Source organism: Dama dama, chromosome 5, assembly GCF_033118175.1.
Source record: "Dama dama isolate Ldn47 chromosome 5, ASM3311817v1, whole genome shotgun sequence".
In the NCBI taxonomy this organism is placed as follows: domain Eukaryota; kingdom Metazoa; phylum Chordata; class Mammalia; order Artiodactyla; family Cervidae; genus Dama; species Dama dama.
This window is the reverse complement of record NC_083685.1, coordinates 16,700,860-16,719,373: the sequence shown is the minus strand read 5'-3', so window position 1 is coordinate 16,719,373 and position 18,514 is coordinate 16,700,860. Positions and strand designations below refer to the sequence as shown.

At 46.8% G+C, this 18,514-nt stretch overlaps 1 protein-coding gene across 1 annotated transcript in view; it reads right to left on the bottom strand.

The window, feature by feature from the left end:
- The window catches only part of SRRM4 (serine/arginine repetitive matrix 4), a 160,805-nt gene that overhangs the window by 12,591 nt on the left and 129,700 nt on the right, over window positions 1-18,514 (bottom strand). The window contains exons 6-8 of the mRNA XM_061140847.1: window positions 17,104-17,154; window positions 13,876-13,974; window positions 10,896-11,052 (exon numbers count right to left, since the gene is read on the bottom strand). Of these exons, the coding sequence (XP_060996830.1) occupies window positions 10,896-11,052; window positions 13,876-13,974; window positions 17,104-17,154 (307 nt within the window). The remainder of the gene's footprint in view (window positions 1-10,895; window positions 11,053-13,875; window positions 13,975-17,103; window positions 17,155-18,514) is intronic.

The following is an 18,514-nucleotide window of genomic DNA, read 5'->3' as shown; positions in this document are numbered from 1 at the left end:
AAGCAAGATGTGGGGGGAGAATAGGAGGGACCAGGGCATTGGGGCAGATTCTCTCCACACTGTCATGTTGTGGTCCGGCACTCCGAGGGGTCCGAGGCCCTAAATCCAAATCTGACTCTCCTGATCATTTCAAAGATACGTTTGCCAAGATAGGAGAACATACTTCATCTAAGTTTGCTGTCTTAATTTAAAAACATTTAGTGTGTGGCTTCTCCTTCTATACTCTTGTCCCAGGCCCTGCAAGTATTAGCACAGATCTCACCATCAAAAGTCTGCTTCCCCCACCCAGCTTCTCCTATGAACTTTGAGCCTAAAGAAGGGGGGCTCTAGGGATTTCTTAAGGAAATATTTCTGTCTTCTCAGCAACTGGTCATGAGGGTGAGATACAGAGACACTGGAACAGTGAGAATAATAGCAATGGCTCCACCAGCTCAGGATATCAGCTCCTGGAGTTGGGGAGGCAGAACTTCCTTTGCAGATTCTCCCAGGAGGCTTTGCACACCGACAAGGTGATGGTCCAGCTTTACCAACTTTCACCCAGTGCGGTTGCCACTTCCCATTTGACAATCTGGCTAGTTTTGCTCTGGGACAAGGGATCTTAAAATAAGGTTGCCCAAGTGGGGCTTTCTAGTGTGAGATTTCTTTTAAAATTAATGTAAAGACCCTTTTTCCATTCAGCTCCTTTCTGTCTTCTGGTTTGCAGGTTGGATGCCAAATCTTTACCACCTCTGTGAGTTCAATGGTTACATGTGTATTTCCACCACCTCTGTCAGGAATGAGAAAGCATCACACAAGGCAGTTGGACCCTGGGACCTGGGACCTGGGGTTTGGTCTGGGGTCATGGAATCTTTGCCTCAGAGATGATGAGTGTTTGGTAGCTAGTGTATAACAAGTGATTCAGGTAAACCCTTCCTGAAGGAAGCCAGGCTGGACTATGAATATAATGGATTTCGTTATCTTGTGGCTTGCTACCTGGAGGCATCCAGGCCGGGCTTTTCTCCGCTCAGGTACTCGTTTCCACCTTGACTACTAATTTCAAAGCATATGTCCTGGTGCATCATGAGTACCCAGGGAGAAGGACTTCCTGAAAGTAAGGCCCCTTGAGGCTAATGGATCTAGACAGGGACCATGCCTTTTTCACGTTCTCAATCCCATACACTGAGCTCACAGTGACACTCTCAGTGTCTCTCCACCTGACCACAATCACTATCCACATGTAACAGAACTGAGAACTGTATAAGGCATCATGCTTTTCTCTCATTGCCAGAAAACAGAGATAATCGTGCTACCGAAATGTCTTCACTAACTTGACCCTATGCTAAAAATACCAACCTCTCCTGCTTATTTAAAAGTCCCATTTCTTTGGATGAACCTAAATTCTTTGACATGCATGACAGTGTCCTTTACAACCCAATCCTGTGTCCTTCACAAACCTCATTTCTTCCATACAGCCCCTCCCCAATTTTGGTTTGTACAACCTTAAGGCAATCAGTTGGGAAGTTTTCTTGGTTTTGCCACCACATCTTGCTTTCCCAACCCCAGGCCATTTGCACATGCCATTTCCTCTGCCTAGAACATTTTCCCCCTGTTTCTTACTTCACATGGATAAATTTATTCATCCTCCAGTTTACGTATCACCTCCTCTTGAAAGCCTTCTCTGAGTCTCAGGCCAGGATAACACAAAACTCTCTATTTCATTCATTCTTTCACTCATCCATTCACTCATTCAAAAATGAGTGACTTTTGCCTGCCACAACACTGTTACTGGATGGGATAATTACCTGTCTCTATCTGGATGGGCTGAAAGTTGGGGTCTTGAGACCAGCTCAGGGCTGGGCATGTAAGCTGCAGAGAACCTCTATAATCAAGTTTTAGGTCCAGGTCAGTAGCAGAGAGAAGGAAAGCTCTTCCCCCCAGCCCTCCTTGGGCCTACAATCTCAGAGAAAGCAAGAGTCTACAGATGCTCAACAGCGTAAGCTCCAGGCTAAGGTGAGAAGCTCCAGACCTGAGGAGCCTTCCAGATGAGACAAGCAGTGCTGGGTCTCTTTACTTCCTTTGCCACCTTCTGCTATTCTGGGAGGTCAGGTTAAAATATGAACTGGATCTGGTCTCTTGCACTCAACAGGGCTGCTGGCCCATGCACTGACTTTGTTTGGGTGCTAGAATGGTGTTCCTCCTGGGTCAGGAAATCAAAAATGGTGCCCCTTCTGGTCAGACAAATTAGAAAAAAGACACACCTTTCTCTGGACTGAAGCAGCCTCATGTCTGTTTTCATAGCTGGCTTGACAAATGGAGAGTCAGGGGGGTTTAACTCCAGATCCTTTGGACAGGGCACAACCAGCATAACGACATGCCTGGCAGGTCCTGGATACACAAATCTTGACCTCTTTGACCTGCTCTAAGGATTACTTTGAGGGTTGGGGGAAGAGGTGGTAGCCCAAAGACCTTCATTTCTGTTACCTTCAGTGCCCTCTACTTGGCTGTGTCTTTACCAGTCTTGATGGGCTCTGCCCCTGTTTCCAGATGATAGAAATATTTTCATAAACTCATTAGGGATGTCCAGATTGTTTAATGACCTGTGAGTCTTGGATTCCTCCTTCTCCAGAGGAGGGAAGATATAGCTCAGGGGGGCCAAAGGCAGACTGTAGGGGGTGTGTGCATATGTGTGTGTGTGTGTGTGTGTATAAGGGGGTGCCATGACAATGCAGAGGAGCCCTTCACGTCAAGGACATAATGACAGGCAGACAACAGAAGCCTCTGTGCTCTTGCCTCCTGTCCCTAAGTGTCTCCTTCCTCGTCAGATACTCACTCCTGCTCTGCCACGTAAGAGGCAAACTGTTGCCCAATGGACGCTGACATGACAGGATGGCCCCCCTTGCTCCTCCCTGTCTTTCATTTTGATAACAGGCCTCTCACAATTCATCTTCTTCTTCATCTCTTGGAAATTTCTCTTCTATGCACATAACTGCTCTCTGCTCCTATATCCCCATCTTAGCTGCAAAATGGTCCTCAAGAGGCTCACTGGGAGGAGTCCTTCTAGATCCACTTTTGTGCAGGAACAATGCACTCATGTACTGGGGACCCCTAGATAAGGCCTGCGACCCTCTTACCAGGCTTCTCTTCTGAGGTCCACTCTGAAACCTTCCTCCACCTCAGTCGTGTCCTTCTTTCCATGTCTTCACAAAGGCCTATTTTGGGGGCTTTGCACAAAAATTCAGCCCCTGTAAAATTTGTTTAATCACAAAGTGAAATAACACCTGTCTCCATGTGGATTCTCCTAGAAATTGAGACAGGAATTTGAGTGCTGGCAGTTTATTTGAGACCATGGAATCTTATTTGAGGGGCAGTGAGCTGGGGGAGAGAAAAGAGAGAGGACAGAACTGGCTCCAGAATTCATCTCAACCAAGGAGGGAGCTGGATATTTATACACCAGTTCCTCACACTCATGGGTTAAAGGTTGCCCCCAAGAGGTGTCAGTTCTTCAGCAGTTTCAAACTGCCGCCCAGCCAAGCAAAGTGGTCTTTAGCAGCCAGAGAGCAATACCTGGAAGCTGGACACTGGCAGTATGTGAAGTGGGGTGGGGTTGGGGAGGGGACATAAATGGACAGCATCAGTCTCAACACCCCAAATCACCCCTAGAAAACTGACAGGCCAAGTTATGCTTTGCTTCAAGTTTCAAATTAGCTTTCTTTGGCCCACTTATTGGCTAAACACATTTATGTTCGCCAATAAATTTGAAGGAAGTGTCAACATTGTAGAGTTGGGCATACTCACATAGCAAACCCATTTCTAGTTCATGCTGAAACTTAAGAGGATCTGGCAAGATTGAGTCGACATTCCTGCTGGGTAATAATCAGTTTGTGAGTAATTAGAGTTGCCCCTTTTAGATGGGGCATGCGCTTTCCTGTCCTTAGGCCTTATGGGGTCCCTGTTGCTTATATCTATTAGTGGCCTGGCCCCTGAGACATCTAAGTTTGTGACTCTCTGTTCTAAGTGTTCATTGCTACCCGGAATCTATCTGAAAGCAGTACAAACATCGTGCATCTTGTATATTTCATCTCTCCCTCCCATCTTCCCCATCTCTGCCCTTTCAAACCCTCCTGGATTTTGTCAGTGAAAGGAACCAGGAGACCAGAGCCATGGAGCCCTATCCAGACCCCAGAGCTATTACCCACTCTTCCCTTTTGAGTCATGATTGCCAATCTCAGATTTTTTTTAAAGGACAGATTGCTTTTCACAAATTCATGGCCATTGGGACTAAACAAATGAGTACGTTCCCTTTATTCTTTTAGCCCCCACCAATGTGAAGCTGTTTTTTTTTTTTTTTTTTTTTTTTTTGAACTCATAAGCTTGCCTCTTCTTTTTCCTTAATATACTCAGCATCAACACTTGGGTTTTTCTAATAAGTAATTAAATCCCCCCACCACAAACTCCAGCTCCTGGTGTTTCACTGGGAGTCTCTCTCAGCCCTCCAGGGAAGCTGGCACTGTTATTTATTGTTTTTGTTTCAAATCATTATTTAATCAAGAATGGGGAAAAAAGGCAACCTCTCACTTACACTTCAAAATTTAATTTCAGCTGAATTCTGAGATCAAGAGGCAGCACAGCCTAATAGGTTACAAAAATACAATCAAGAAGAGAATTCCAATTAAATTGAACAAGTCCATTTACTGAGCTTCAAATGGCCCCATGGAGAGAGATGGCTATAAATTTTTTTCCCCTCCCTGCCATATGGGGGACCGGAAATTCTCATGTGAATGTAGAGCTGCATGGCAGAGTTTTTAGCTAGAGGGTTCTGGTTATTCCCCACCCTCCCTTTTTTAAACCCTTTTGTTTCACAGAGACGTTAAGTTTATTTTCCTCGCTGTTGTTCATCTTCCTTTGCACACTAATTAGGAAGACAGCAAAAGAATGGATTCATTGACCTGTTGGGAGTTCATTTGAGAGGGGGAGGGATGGAAAAAGGCAGGGATCTGCTGAGGATGGTGGGAAGATGACAAAGTCCTTCAGGGCTGAAGGGGTGGGGGACTGTCCCACCAGGCTGTTCACTGAAATTGACCTTGGGCTCAGGGACAGTCTAGCCTCCTCTCTCCTTCCCTCCATCAGGAAGCTGAAGGGGACTGGTAGCTTCAACCTCACCATTTCTTATTAGCCCCTCCTTTTTCAGAAGCCCCTCTTGATAACCCTCAGCCTACCTGTTCTTGAAAATTTCTACATGGATCCAGTTAGGCAAAATTTTCACCAGTCCAAATTCAAATGAGAAAATAAGTTCAATGGAATGAGTTCTTCATCCAGCTAAATGCATTTGACTTAAAGTCTCATCCTTTCTTCTGAGGCCATGGCTATTCTCCCTGCTCTGCCTGGTACATGTCCCTTTCATTACAGAAAACAGTGGTTTTCTTTTTTCCGTTCTTGCTTGGCAAAAGTAAAAGTTGACAATGTGATTCCATTTTCCATTTAAAAAGAATAACTGGTTCCACAAATGCCTGAGTCTTACAGCCCCTTTCTCCCGCATTTTAGTCCCTTTCCTCTCTAAACTACAATGAATGGAACTGAATAGTGAGTCTCTCAGTTTGAGCAAGGGCTCAAAGCCTTTTGCAGAATGTACAAGAACCTGGGGCAGAGGTGGAAGGGCTGGGCCCTCCATGTATACTCCCTCAGGCTCATTTCCTCTGGTATGCAAGACAGAAGGCTTTTCCTGTCGTTCTTCTAGAGTTGTTCTGAAGTTCATCTGAGATCTTAGATACAATTAAACTTTTTGAGGCCAGGGATGTTTCAAAAATACTATGTCTGGGTTTATCAGGAGCAAGTTTAATTAAGCCATTATGATGACAAATCATAACACTAGCAACTACTGTTTATTGTTATGTCCCTAGCACCAGGCTAAGTTTTGCTCACAGAATAGAAGCTAACAAAGGCAGAAACCTGTCTGTCTTGTTCACTGCTACTCACCAAGTGCCTGGCACATAGTAGGTGCTTAGTGTATGCTTTAAAACTAAATGGACAACTGATCTCATTCCACCCTCACAACTACTCCATGAAGTAGGTATGATTATTAGTTAAAGGTACAGATTGGGACACAGCTCCAGCAAAATAAAATGACATAAGGGAGGTCAGATCAGTAAGCACCTGAACCCTGAGGGCAAATGTTCTGGGTTTGAATCTTCACTTCTACACTTAATAGGTACCTTTTACTTAAGTTTTCCAGTCTTTAGTTTATTCATTATAAAATAAGGATACTAATGGAAACTCTCTTGAAAGGCTATTATAAGAAATACATGAGGTGACACATGTAGAATACAGCACATAGTAGGTGCTCAGGGAAGCATGAGCTATGGCTCAGTCTCACAGGGAGATGAGGTCAAGAACTCCAAAGTGTTTGGATCTGCTCCAAAGCTCCTGTCTTCATCACTATCCTCTCTTGCTTCCTCCTGTTCACAAATGAGGCCCTCTTTTATGGAGCCTAAGTTCTGCTTTTTTTTTTTTTTTTAATCTGTGCAAGTTTTTATTGACAAGGATTATGTGGAAACTGCTGGCTTGCTGTAGGCAGGAGGAGAAAAGAAGCCTTCTCTTGAGTCTAACTTCAGTCTTGGTCAGCCCCTTTAAGTTCCCCCTCCAGTTAGGGTAGACTTAACTGAGAACTCTCTGCTATAGGGACAGGGTGTGGCCAAACTTTGGGGCCACCAACCTCTCTGTCATCCAGTTGGCCCTCTGGCTATCAGAGTAAGCTTCTGAGATATAAGCCATACTAGCTCCTCTTCCTCCTAATTGGGCTGTCTACTTAAGTCATTTCACCTCTCTGAGCCTCAGTTTTCCCATTTGAAAAATGGTGATAATGATGGCACCTACCTCAAAGAATTTTTTTTGTGAATCAAATGAGGGAAAAAAAAAAAAAACCTGTGTAAAGTATGTGATTGTGCCTGGCATGTAGTGGTATTTACCATTCCCTTTATTCATCAGCCAACTCAACTGGGTGAGCTCCTACTCATCCTTCAAAGCCCAACTTATATGTTCCTTTATTTGTAAAGTCCTCTCAGACACCAAGATCTCTTAGACATTGTCTGGTCCTTCCCCTGTGGTCCTATTACATATTATACTTGTTTCTATCACCTCCAAGGCTGATATTGAAAGTATTCAACAACTGGTCGAGTGTGAGTACTGCCCCATCTGAAAATAACCAGGCTTGGCACTGAAGGGCTGCCAGGTACCAATGTTTAGCTGCTGGCCTGTGAGAAGGTCCAGGAGGTACCAGAGGAGGGAAGGGATGGCTTTGTTGACTGGAGAGTGGGTGGCGACAGGGTCTATTTATCAACTGGTTTCCAAGTATTCAAGTACCGACTCAGTCTCAGTCCTAATGACAATATTTATCCTACAGTACTTCAGTATTCTGTGGATGACTAGAGCGTGAGCTCTGGGATTCAGAAGCCTACTTATTCATCTGTCTCTCTAATGCCTTGAACAGAGATGACTGAGTGTAGATAAGAAATGAATAAGGCCACAAAGGACTGACTCCTTGAGACCCTCCATTTGGATCTGGGCTCTGACCAAGCAAGAGGACTTCTAGTTATCATCAGCTTATTTATTATTTGCATATTCACATATGTAAATAGGCCCCCTTGATGTCATGTGCTCATCCTTGATTCTTTAAAGAGCCGTGCGTATGAGATGCCTGCCATGAGCTGTGGCAGGAACCATGGCATAGGACATCTCTTATGCTCCAGCTCCTGTTCACCTCCAGAACCCCATCTCCTGTGCTGGAATTCTGTCTCCATCCTGACTCCAGCATTCAATTCCTGTTTCCATTGTCTAGTTTCCCAGTTGTCATCTCCTCTGCCCTAACCTAACTTGAACCCCAATCCCCTCCTCCCCTGCCTCCTTACCCCCATCCCATCTCAGTATTCATTGTTGTGTATTTTCCATTACAGTTTTGTCTGTCTTCTTTATAAGAAGGCATAGGCTATTTCTTATTCACTGGATTCTGAGGGCTACATCAGAACTGACGCTTTATAGGTGCTTAGTAGATAATTGGTAGATTTGAACGAGTGGTCAAACAAGTGACTCAATGACTATGACTTTGCTGTTCTCTTTAGCAGAGAGTTTGGGAAAATCTTGGACTCTCAGAAAACCTTTGGTCCAACCTGGTATCCTCTCCACCTGTGCCTGTGCAGGAGACAGGATGAGAAAGAACCGTGTGGAGAGCATCGGGAGGGCCAGACGTGAGAGGTGTCTGATGCCCCCAGGAGTCAGGCAGCCATGAGCAGGGTGGGGCCAGCCATTTGGATTGCAGCTGCCATCAAGGATGGGAGGAAACTGAAAGCAGGGGAAGCAGGGCTTCTAGCTGAGGTCTCAACTCATCCACAAACTAACCCGGGCCTGGAACCATTCCTACTACTCCGTTACTATTATCAGTGCCGCTGCTGTTGTTGCTACTATTATTACCACTTCCACTGTTAATACTGCTGTTACTTCTATCCCCCGCCAGCAACAAAGGACCTACCACTCACCTGTTACAGTCTAAAAGTCTTACAGTGAGTTGTTGCATCCTTACAATATCCCTCTTATGAGGTAGGTGTTACTATTATCCTCATTCTGCAGACTTGGGAAAGACGGAGGCATGGAGAGTTTATGTAACTTGCTCAAGGTTCCACAGTTGGAAAATACAGAGCCAGCATCTGGAATGTTGTCACCCTGACACTATCTACTATTTGCTTATTTTTGCCCCTGTGCCAAGTACCAGGCTCAGCTGCTTACAAAATTATTTTGCTTTTGTCCCCTGAACAAGGTTTTTGAAGAAGAGTTTTATTATCTGCATTTTCTGAAGGATGAGGAAACTGCAGCTGACAAAATTTTAAATATTATAACTATCCCTGACTTGGGACCAGGGTTTGATCACAAAATCATAATCTCATGTTTTTAATAACTCTGACTTGCTGGAGCCCCTGGAAGGCATTTCTCATCTGTGAGTTCAGATTCTCTTTTTGGAATCAGGGCACTGGGTTCGGTGGGCTCTTAAGGCCTATGCCTTCTAGGTATGGATGAGTTTTCTGCTCTTCTAATAGGGGCTGGGCCCTAAGAACCAATGACCAATCTGGTAACTCACTCACTGGTATGGGAGGACAACAGTTTTGGGGGGATGGGGGGAGTTAACATTCAATTTTTTGCAACATCTTGGACCTGATGGTTTGGAAACTGTCCCAGGTGAGAGAATACAAGCCATTTGCACCCAGTGGCACTTTAATAGAGTGTCAGTTGGGGCCACCGAATGGCTGCCATAAATACTGTGACCAAAGAGGTTGGATGGCTATCACTGACTTAAAACCATTCTTCCACCTCTTATTGCTTGTATTTTAAATTTTCTTCTACCTTTGCAACAATTCCTTTGGGACACAGGTGTGATAATCATGCTTATTTTCCAGTTGAGGAAGCTGAGGCTGGGAAGAGTAAAAGGATTTGTCTGGCCAAGCCAAGTCTTGAGTCCAGGCCTCTGAACTCTGCCTTACTGGGAAGAACTTTCATAGGCATTCGTGGAGGGAAGAATGAACATGAGCATTTACCATCTGCAAATACTGAGGAACTATAGGTTCCCTCCTTCTACAAAAGAAGGGCCTGGGGTGAGCTGTGGACGGTTCCAGCAAGGCAGAAGATTACGGCAGAATTATACCTTGGTGATACAGATGTCTTGACTGGTAAAGAAGAGATTCCCAGAGTGCACTGTGGATATAACTATTGTGTCAACCAGATCCAACCAATGTTTATCATCACCTTCTCTTCCTTGACCTCCCAGCAAGAACCTCAGAGATTTTCCTTACTTCCAGCTTATCCTTTCTAAGGGAGCAGCTCTCTGAAATTTTCACATCCACGCCACGCCTAGCTAGAGGAGAAAGGACCCTTCCCAGTTGTCAGGTGTAAGTGAAGGCTATGTCTATGTTGAGTTTCCTCCTGTTTGTTTGTCTGTCCCTTTAGAGTCTACAAAAGGCCTTCATATACTTTCTGTTACTGGGTATCCCCCACAATCCCCACATGGAAGTGGTATTATTTCAAATTTGCCAATGAGAAAACTGAGTTTCAAAGAGGTTAGATGACTTTCTCCAAGCTACACAGCTAGGAAGCTGAGTTCAGACCCAACTCCAAAGGCCTTGCTCAGGAGACTTCCTGGCATCAAACTGTCTGAAGTTGACCCTCCTTGCTGACCAAAGGGACTGTTGCATGATCCCATTTAAGGCCAGTTTTTCGAATGGATTCACTCTTGCTTTGCCCTATGGCTTTACTCCATACCTTCATCTTTCTGAGCCTTGGCTTTTTGGTCCCACCTGTGGAAGCAACTAGTGAAGACAGCTGAGTCCTCAACTACCTGAGACCTTGTGTGAATATGAGAGGTTAAGCTCTAGCACCTCCTTGGAGGAAAATTCTTATATATATTCAAGGCCAAGTTAATACGGGTGACATCAAATCCCATCTGCTCATCAGTGCTGCAGCCTAGCTGTCAAAGACGCAGACCTCACTGCAAAGCTGCAGTGCCTCTGTTACATCAAAGACCCCTCTTCTCCTTCTTCCCCAAAGAAACCTCCTACAATGTCTCACACATGCCCTCCTGCAGATGTCACTCTGGAGACCAAAATGTATTTTTACCATTCCCCTGATAAAGAGCCTCAGTGTTTCAGGTTTTCCCCATTCCCCTCACCCCACACACACCCCGACTTGCCAAGTCTCCAAGCTGAGTGCTGCCAAAGGCTGGTGAATGACCATTCAGTTAAACCAAGAAGGAGGTCTGAAACCAGTGGGATATTTGCCCGAAACTGAATTAAAATGTGTCATATACTGCTCTGAACTTGTGCCTCCACCTCCCCCAAGTGTCCCGGCCAAGACTGGCAGAGGAGGCTGTGCGGAATACTTACTACACCCCTGGCTGACAGGAAGCTGAGCATCTGGAGGGGCTGGCTGGGTTGGGGGCTGGACCGGGCCTCTGGGCTGGCCTTGCAGAGGGTCTTGGAGCAGCGACGAGAGTGCCTTCGACGGGACTTCCGCCCTCCCTCGGGGGACCGGCCACGGTGCCTGGATGCAGGGCAGAGAGATCTGAGGGCTTTTTGATGGGGAGCATGGCAGAGAGGTGACTGAAGGGCTAATAGGATCTGAGGACAGCAGAGTGTGTTTTGGTGTGTCTGCGTAAACTATGTACGCATCCCTCCGCCCACCCACCCATCCGTGTTCATTAATTCTCTCATTTGTTCGTTTGACAAATGTGTATTCATGTACCTGGCACTGCTGTGGGGGCTGGGGATGCAGCTGTGAAGACAGAAAGGGTCCCGATGATCCTGATTCAGTTTACTGTCCTTTGTGTGCCTGTGATTATCTCTCTGCTTGCCTGTCTGTGTCTGTACGTGACTGTGTGTACGTCTGGGTGTGTCCATCTGTGTTTTCATGTGTTTGTCTATAAATGTAACTGCTTATATCTGTGTGTCTTTGTGTATCTGGCTTCACCATCTGTGAAACAGAGGCATCTTATTGACTGTCACCCAAAACTTTTGAAAAAAAAAATCTGATGAAAACGACAAAAATGCCTTCTGCAAGCTTGTCAGATGTAGATCTGGCTGCCTGTCTGTGGTGGAAACTAAAGGAATCTCTGACTCCTTAGAAAGGGTGTATTTGGACTCGGCATTACTGTTTAGCTCTGAGTCACAGTAGTGATAAAAATAACACCTTATGGATTTTCATGGCATTTGTAAGCCCTTCTTAAGGTGCTTTCACAGTCCTCTCTCCAACTCAAAGACAGACAGGGCAGGTATTATTTCTTATTCCCAGATGAGAGAGCTGAGGCTCAGAGATGTTTAGGAACCTGCCTGACATCACACAGCTTGTAGTGGCAGAACGAGGGCCCTGTGGGAACCAGTGCCTCTGGTTCTTGTACTGGAGTGTCCCTCTCTGCTCTAGGGCCTCTCACTTTTCTCCTGAGTGGCCCAAGGGCCAGCTCTCAGGTTGCTCCCACACCTGCTGGAGTGTCCCTCAGCGCAACAGGCACTGGGGAGCTCGGGCGGCAACAGCGGCAGGGGACGTGAGAGCAGGAGGGCTGGGGCGAGGGCCTGTGCTATGTGCCCCTTTCGGAAGCGGTAAGCCTTAGAAAGGGTACAGTGTGGTCGCTGAGAGGCTGCAAGCGGGATCTGCACCATCCTCCCACCCAGGCTCGGGCTGAGTCCCACAGACCTGGGTCCTGGCACCAGCTCTGCCAGTCGCCCCTCTGCCCACCAACACGCAGGCTTCTCAGCTGTAAATGTCAATAATGCAGTCGAACTCAGTGTGTCAGCACCCTCCGGACAAAGGCCAATGGGGGCACCTTGTGCTCAAACAAGCACCTCGTTACCGCTCCCTGCAGTGATGGAGAACACGCACCATGGGCGAGTGGAGGACATCTCTGTCGGGGTGGGGGGTGGTCAGAGAGAATCTATTAGGAGCATGTGGTCGGGGACTCTGGGGAGCATGTAAAGAGCTGGGGCTTTGATCTGACTGGATGCTGTCAGGGAACAGAGGTAATTCTCTGATTGGGTGTCTTCACCAGTCTTAGCTAGAAGGAGGGGAGACTAGACTGAGGTCAAGGCTATCACTGGTAAAGATGGAGAATGGAGAGATGCAGGGTCACTTTGGGGTCGTGGACAAAGTCCCTGTTTTGTCCAGGCTTGCACCTGCTTCCAAGAGGGTCTTGATTTTGTCTGGATCACTCAGGATCACAGAGCAGCCTTGTGTGATGTGGGAACACCACAGCTACTGGGGAGAGTCCTCAATGTCAGGGGCTGCTTTCACACCTGCTCCACGCTCATCTGGATTAGATCAGAATGTCTAGAGATGGGATCCAGGCACTGGTATTTTTAGACTTCCAAAGCGATCACGGAGCAGCCAAGGCAGAGAAGCTCTGGTCTGGCTCATGGTGTGATGGGGATGATTAAGAGACAGAATCTATTTGCAATTGCAGCACAGTGCCCAGTTCAGAGTAGAATTTAGATTCCTATTTCTCTTCCTCCTCTTCCTTCCTGTAGACATTCTGACTTAGCTGGGAATGTGGTGGGACCAGGACAGTGAGATTTTTAAATCTTCCTAGGTGAGGTGACTACGTGACTACATAGGCCAAGTGTGAGAAGGACTTAAGAAAGAATAAAGGAGCCTCTGACTTCCGGAAACTGGCCTGGTACCATGAAGGGGCCCTTGACATTCCCAATGGTCTCAACAATTTCAAACACCAACATCCACACAGCCCCACTCCCTCTTTTTCTTGTTCTTCTCATCCACAAGAGCCTCTTCCCCTGCTCAGGCCGGGGCAGCCAATGTGTCAGCATAAAGAGGGTCAATGTTAGGAGCAAGAGGGCTTGGAAGGGCCACAGAACTAGATACCTTGTGCCATGTAGCCTTTCATAGGTCACTTAGCTTCTCTGTGCTTAGAACAACCCCGAGTGAGAGACAGCCAAGTGAACCAGATGCCCCAGTTCAGGCCTAGCTCTGTCCCTTAGCAGCTAAGTGCCTGGCAAGTTCCTTAACCTCTCTGTGCCTCAGTTTCCTCATCTCTAAAGTGGGGATGACAACAGTGCCTCCTTCCTAGGGTTGCAGAGGGGATCATGCAGTGGACCATGAGGAGTGCTTAGCACCTGGCCACGGAAGCACTGTTAGCAAGCCCTGTGGCCGCTGTTCCTGTAAGTGGAGGCAGCAAGTCCTTCTGTCTGCAGCCCCTCTGCGAGGAAGCGGTGACAGCCCAAGCGTGAGGCAGGAGCTGCCCCTCTGCTGGGAAAGCGGCTTCCTCAACAGTGACTGTGGAGGCAAAGCTGATGGTGATGGTGTCTTAGCTGGGCCCTGGGCTGTGGTCAGGGTGAGGAGACGCCTCGGGGCGGGGGTTACCTGCTGTCGCAGCTTGAGGAGCGGGACTCTGAGCTCTGGGACCGTGAGGGGCAGTGGTGATGGCGGTGGCGGCGAGATTTTCGGGGCCGGCTTCGCGATCTTGAGGGGGTGGGGGATGAGAAGGAGGGAATCAGAGGAGAGAGAGAGAGGTTTTGATCTTGTGACACACATCGTTCCCTTGCACTTGAGTAACTGTCCCAAGGTCATGCACGCCCCACTCCCTGCATCACCTTCACTTCCCATCTTTGTAACTGGCCATCCCGAACACAAAGGAGCAGAGAGGGGGTCGTCTAGGGGAGACAGCCTGGTCCCCAGGGCTCTTCTGGAAGCAGGGTGTATGTCACCTGCACCCATCACCTCTCCCTTGCCTAAGGCAGGGGTCTCCATTTCAGGAGCCAGTCAAACACCACAATGTGTGAATCAGTCGAGCACTCAAAAAATACCAACCAGAGGGCACGGGCTAAAGAAAGTGACTTTGCCCCCAGAAGAGTGCTGTGGTACCTGATCTTCTAACTTTTCAAGTCAATGTAGAAATGGAGATTTTTGTGTAATTTATTCCTATTTTAAATGGAAGCTCATTGAAAAAAAAAAAAAAAAAAAAAAAACACTGTCTGGGGCAAACAAAACACAATTACAGAATCCATTAGGCTTTTGGGCTGCCAATCTGTAACTCAGATCAGGAAAATTAAGTCTGGATTCTTAGCATGGAGTCAAAAGCCCACTTTCAGAGTGAGTTACAAATGTCATTATCAACAAGAATTACAGTACATGTAATTGCTACCACTACCACTTACTTCGGCTCTCTCTAAATAATAATGATGACTTAGAAGTAGCAATAGCAGTGGCAGTGGTCCCTGGGGACATACAAGGAATGTCAATAGTTTGGGTCAAGTCAGGAAGCCAAGGGGTGGTTAGAGATGATTCTATTAAAAGGTAACTTGGTTATCCCAACAAGGGACTCAGGTATTCTTACACAGGTATATCTTGTCATGTGACCCCTTCTCTGTTTAAAACCCTTGCACTGTCCTCATGTCAAGTCCAAACTCTGACCTTGAACCCCAGGCATCTTCAGGAGCCAGCCCCTGCCTAGCTCTCCAGCCTGCTTGCCTGGCTTCTACAGTCCTGGTTTGCAAGGCTCAAGTGACACCGAGGTGCTGGTATTCTGGCTCACACATTTCCCACATTGTATCATGTCTGGATGATGATGGTCATGGCAGGTAAACTGTAACACATACTGCCTGTCAGGCACTGGGTTCTAAGCATTTTCCTTAAGTGGACTCATTTACTCCTCACAACAACCCACAAAGTGGATTATCTTATTATTCCCGTTTTATAGATGCAGAAACCGAGGTACAGAGATTTAAACCACTTGCCTGACCCTCAGCCTAGAATGGTTATCTCCATCCTTCTCACAGGAAACCTCCTCTTACCACCATGCCCTCTTTCCTGCACCTGGGGTCCCACCATGCCCTGAGCTTCGTCTGCCACTGTGGTGCCAAGACCCGTCCCATGTCTCCCCTGTGTCCTGCTGCACTGTAAGTGCTTGAGACTGGGAGGAATGTCTGCCTAATCTCTGTCCTTGGGCCCCACACAGGGCCTGGCCCCTGTTAGGGCCTCTCTAAGGGACGCTGAACAAGTGGAAGCAAGTTACTCAATGGTTCCCTGTTTAAACGCAGCCTTAACCAACCATGGGTTTTGGCAAGAACAACCACCTTTATCTCAGGGGTGCCTCGTGTTTCTTGCTTCTCCCTCTCCTGACTCTTGTTTTTCTGGCTTTCAGAACCTTCTTTTATGTCCTGCTTGTGATTTCTGAGACTTGGTGCTGGGCAAGGTAGCCACTTTACTGCCCTCAGGCAGGCAGTCCATATCTCAGTGATTTTTTCCTTTTTTTTTTTTTTTTTTGATGATTTTCCCAGAACTCCTGGGGTCTGGGCCCAGGCCCTGCTTAGTGACTGTCTAGACTGCAGCCCTTCAGACAAGTGATGCTCATGTCTCTGAGAACAGATGCTCTATCTATGCTTAGGATGAACATATGCTCAACACAGATGACCAGTGACTGCCTCTTGACTTGACTTGAACAAGCTTGATGATCAGGAAGTTCTTCCCTGAGCTAACTTACAGCTCTGCTGCCTCTTTATGGAGCATTCCCCAGGCCCCCGTGCTGGTGCCTGAAATGCCCTCTTTCACACTGACCTTGGGTGGCCAGCAAAGCTGAGCGCCTCCCTCTGTGCCTGCTTCCTCTTTTCCCTCCCCTGCAGCTCACTGACTTTCATCCCATTGCCTTTGATTCTCACTTTAGAAGCTTCTTGGTGGGAGATAAAATATTAGTTGATTGGAAAACACACGCACTAACATTTGCAAGGGTATAAAGTAGGTGGGTTGTAACCAAATTTACTTTTAATTTGGCTGGGAACTGAACTCTGTAGGCAGTGCTGGCTGATTTGAATTTCTACTACTGGCTATAAACCGAGGACCAGCTGGGGACCGAGGCTGGGGGTAGGTGCTCCCCCAGTATCTCCATGCTCTAAGCCCAGGGACCACGGCTGGAACTCACATGTATGCGCACACATGTGATCAAGCCCCCTTACTCACTCGTGCACACACAGCACACTTGTGTATTGGTAACCCCCCAACACACACCCTCCCTAGGAGTAATGCACACAGATAAATAAGCAGTGCACACACCAAGGGCATGGAACTAACACACTGTAACAGATAGCACCGATATGCACGCTATTTAAGTTCATGCTCACGTAAGCAAGGGCACACGTGATGCATTCTTATGAACACAGATATATATCACACATACATACACACTAGGCACCCACATTGCATACAAACATTTGCATAATAGAAAAATATACAGATATTTACAAAGTGCACACTATGCATATACGTACCAGGTACAAATGTTACACAACGCACACACAGGCACACAGAACTCACACACAATGGGCACAGACATGTACACCATTCACTTTCATGCACACAGAGACACACATGCACACACACACAGCAAACACCACCTTACACACCCATGCATGCCAAACCCATAGCTGCTCGTCTACACACTGTTCTGTTGTTTGGTCTTCCCCTTCCTTTCCCTTCTCGCCCACCTGCCCCCTCTCCCGTTCCTTTTTTCTTTGGCAATTCTAACCCTCTGGCCGTTCAGAGGTCAGTCCCCCACCTCCCCAGATTGACAGTACATTGCAGGTGGAATGTACATACTGTTTTTTGTGCCTCTTCTCTTCCTTTCTTTTGCTTTTTGGGCTGGAGGAGCTGAATGAGAAATGGCCAATTAATTAAAAGATGCAAAATTCCAGCGAATGATAAAAATAAAGTAGTTAAAATGCTTAACACATGGTGGTCACTAGATCCAGGCAGTTTCGGAATGGACACGGATCGTTTCTAAAACCAGAGCAACCAGCCCACACATACAGACTGAGGACAGGGAATAAAGGATGCCGAGATCAGTTTTGGTAGATTAATGGTAACAGCAGTAGTAAAGGTAATCATATTTGCAATGTTTTGAGGCTTTATTATGGGGAAGCACTCACTAACACTTTTGTCAACAATCTCATTTCATTCTCCCTACAACCTATGACTTCCCTGGTGGCTCAGATGGTAAAGAATCTGCCTGAAATGCGAGCGACCCGGGTTCGATCCCTGGGTTGGGAAGATTCCCTGGAGAAGGAAATGATAACCCACTCCAGAATTCTTGCCTGGAGAATTCCATGGACAGAGGAGTCTGGTGGGTTATAGTCCATGGGGTCACAAGAGTTGGACATGACTAAGCGACTAACATGTATAGACAACCTATGGCATGTTTAATAAGTATTCATTTTACAGAAAGTGGAAACTGAGCCTCAGATTGGCTGAGAAACTTGACCAGGATCTTACTGGTGAGCTGGGATGTGGCCCCAGATCATGGGTCCCTAGCGCCTATCCTCTTGACTACTGTTGTAGTCTTTTCTAAAAGAAAAGACTGGAAAATCCAGAGAGATATTCTAAAGCCTCCTAAAGTTTGGCAGATTCTGAAATGTTCTGCTCATGAATATTTAAGTTTTTTTTTTTTTTTAAGTCAGAGTACTAGGGTGTGGGCAGAATGGACAATGATGACTCAGGGTCTCCGCATCACCAAATAGAGGCCCCAAAGACAAATTCTATTTGATAATTCAAGCCAGACTGGCTTCAGGGGATCACCAGGAACCCATCACTGGCCTAAGTCCTGGGAAGGAGAAATTTGATTTCATCCAACTGAAATCGCATCTTGACATGAGCTGTGGGATTTATCTCTGTGTCTGGGACTCAGCCTGGGCAGTGGAGATCCCAGGTCCTCACTGAAAGACCAAATTCACCTCCTGGCTCTGCTGCTGAGTTGCTGTGTGACATCAGGCAGGTTACCTGTCCTCTCAAAGACCCAGTTTCCTTGCCCTTGAAGTGGGGTCACTGCTTAAGCTGTTGGGCTAAGTGAATAGATTACCTTGGTAATCAGTGTCTACTTGTTAACTGAATGAATGAAAGGATTTTGCACTCTGTCAGTGGCTGCAGTTGTGCTACTGTTATTGAGGAAGCCACTGCAGGCTGTCCTGATCCTCTGTCAGACAGACTTGGGCTGTAGTTTTGGCTCTGCCTCCTC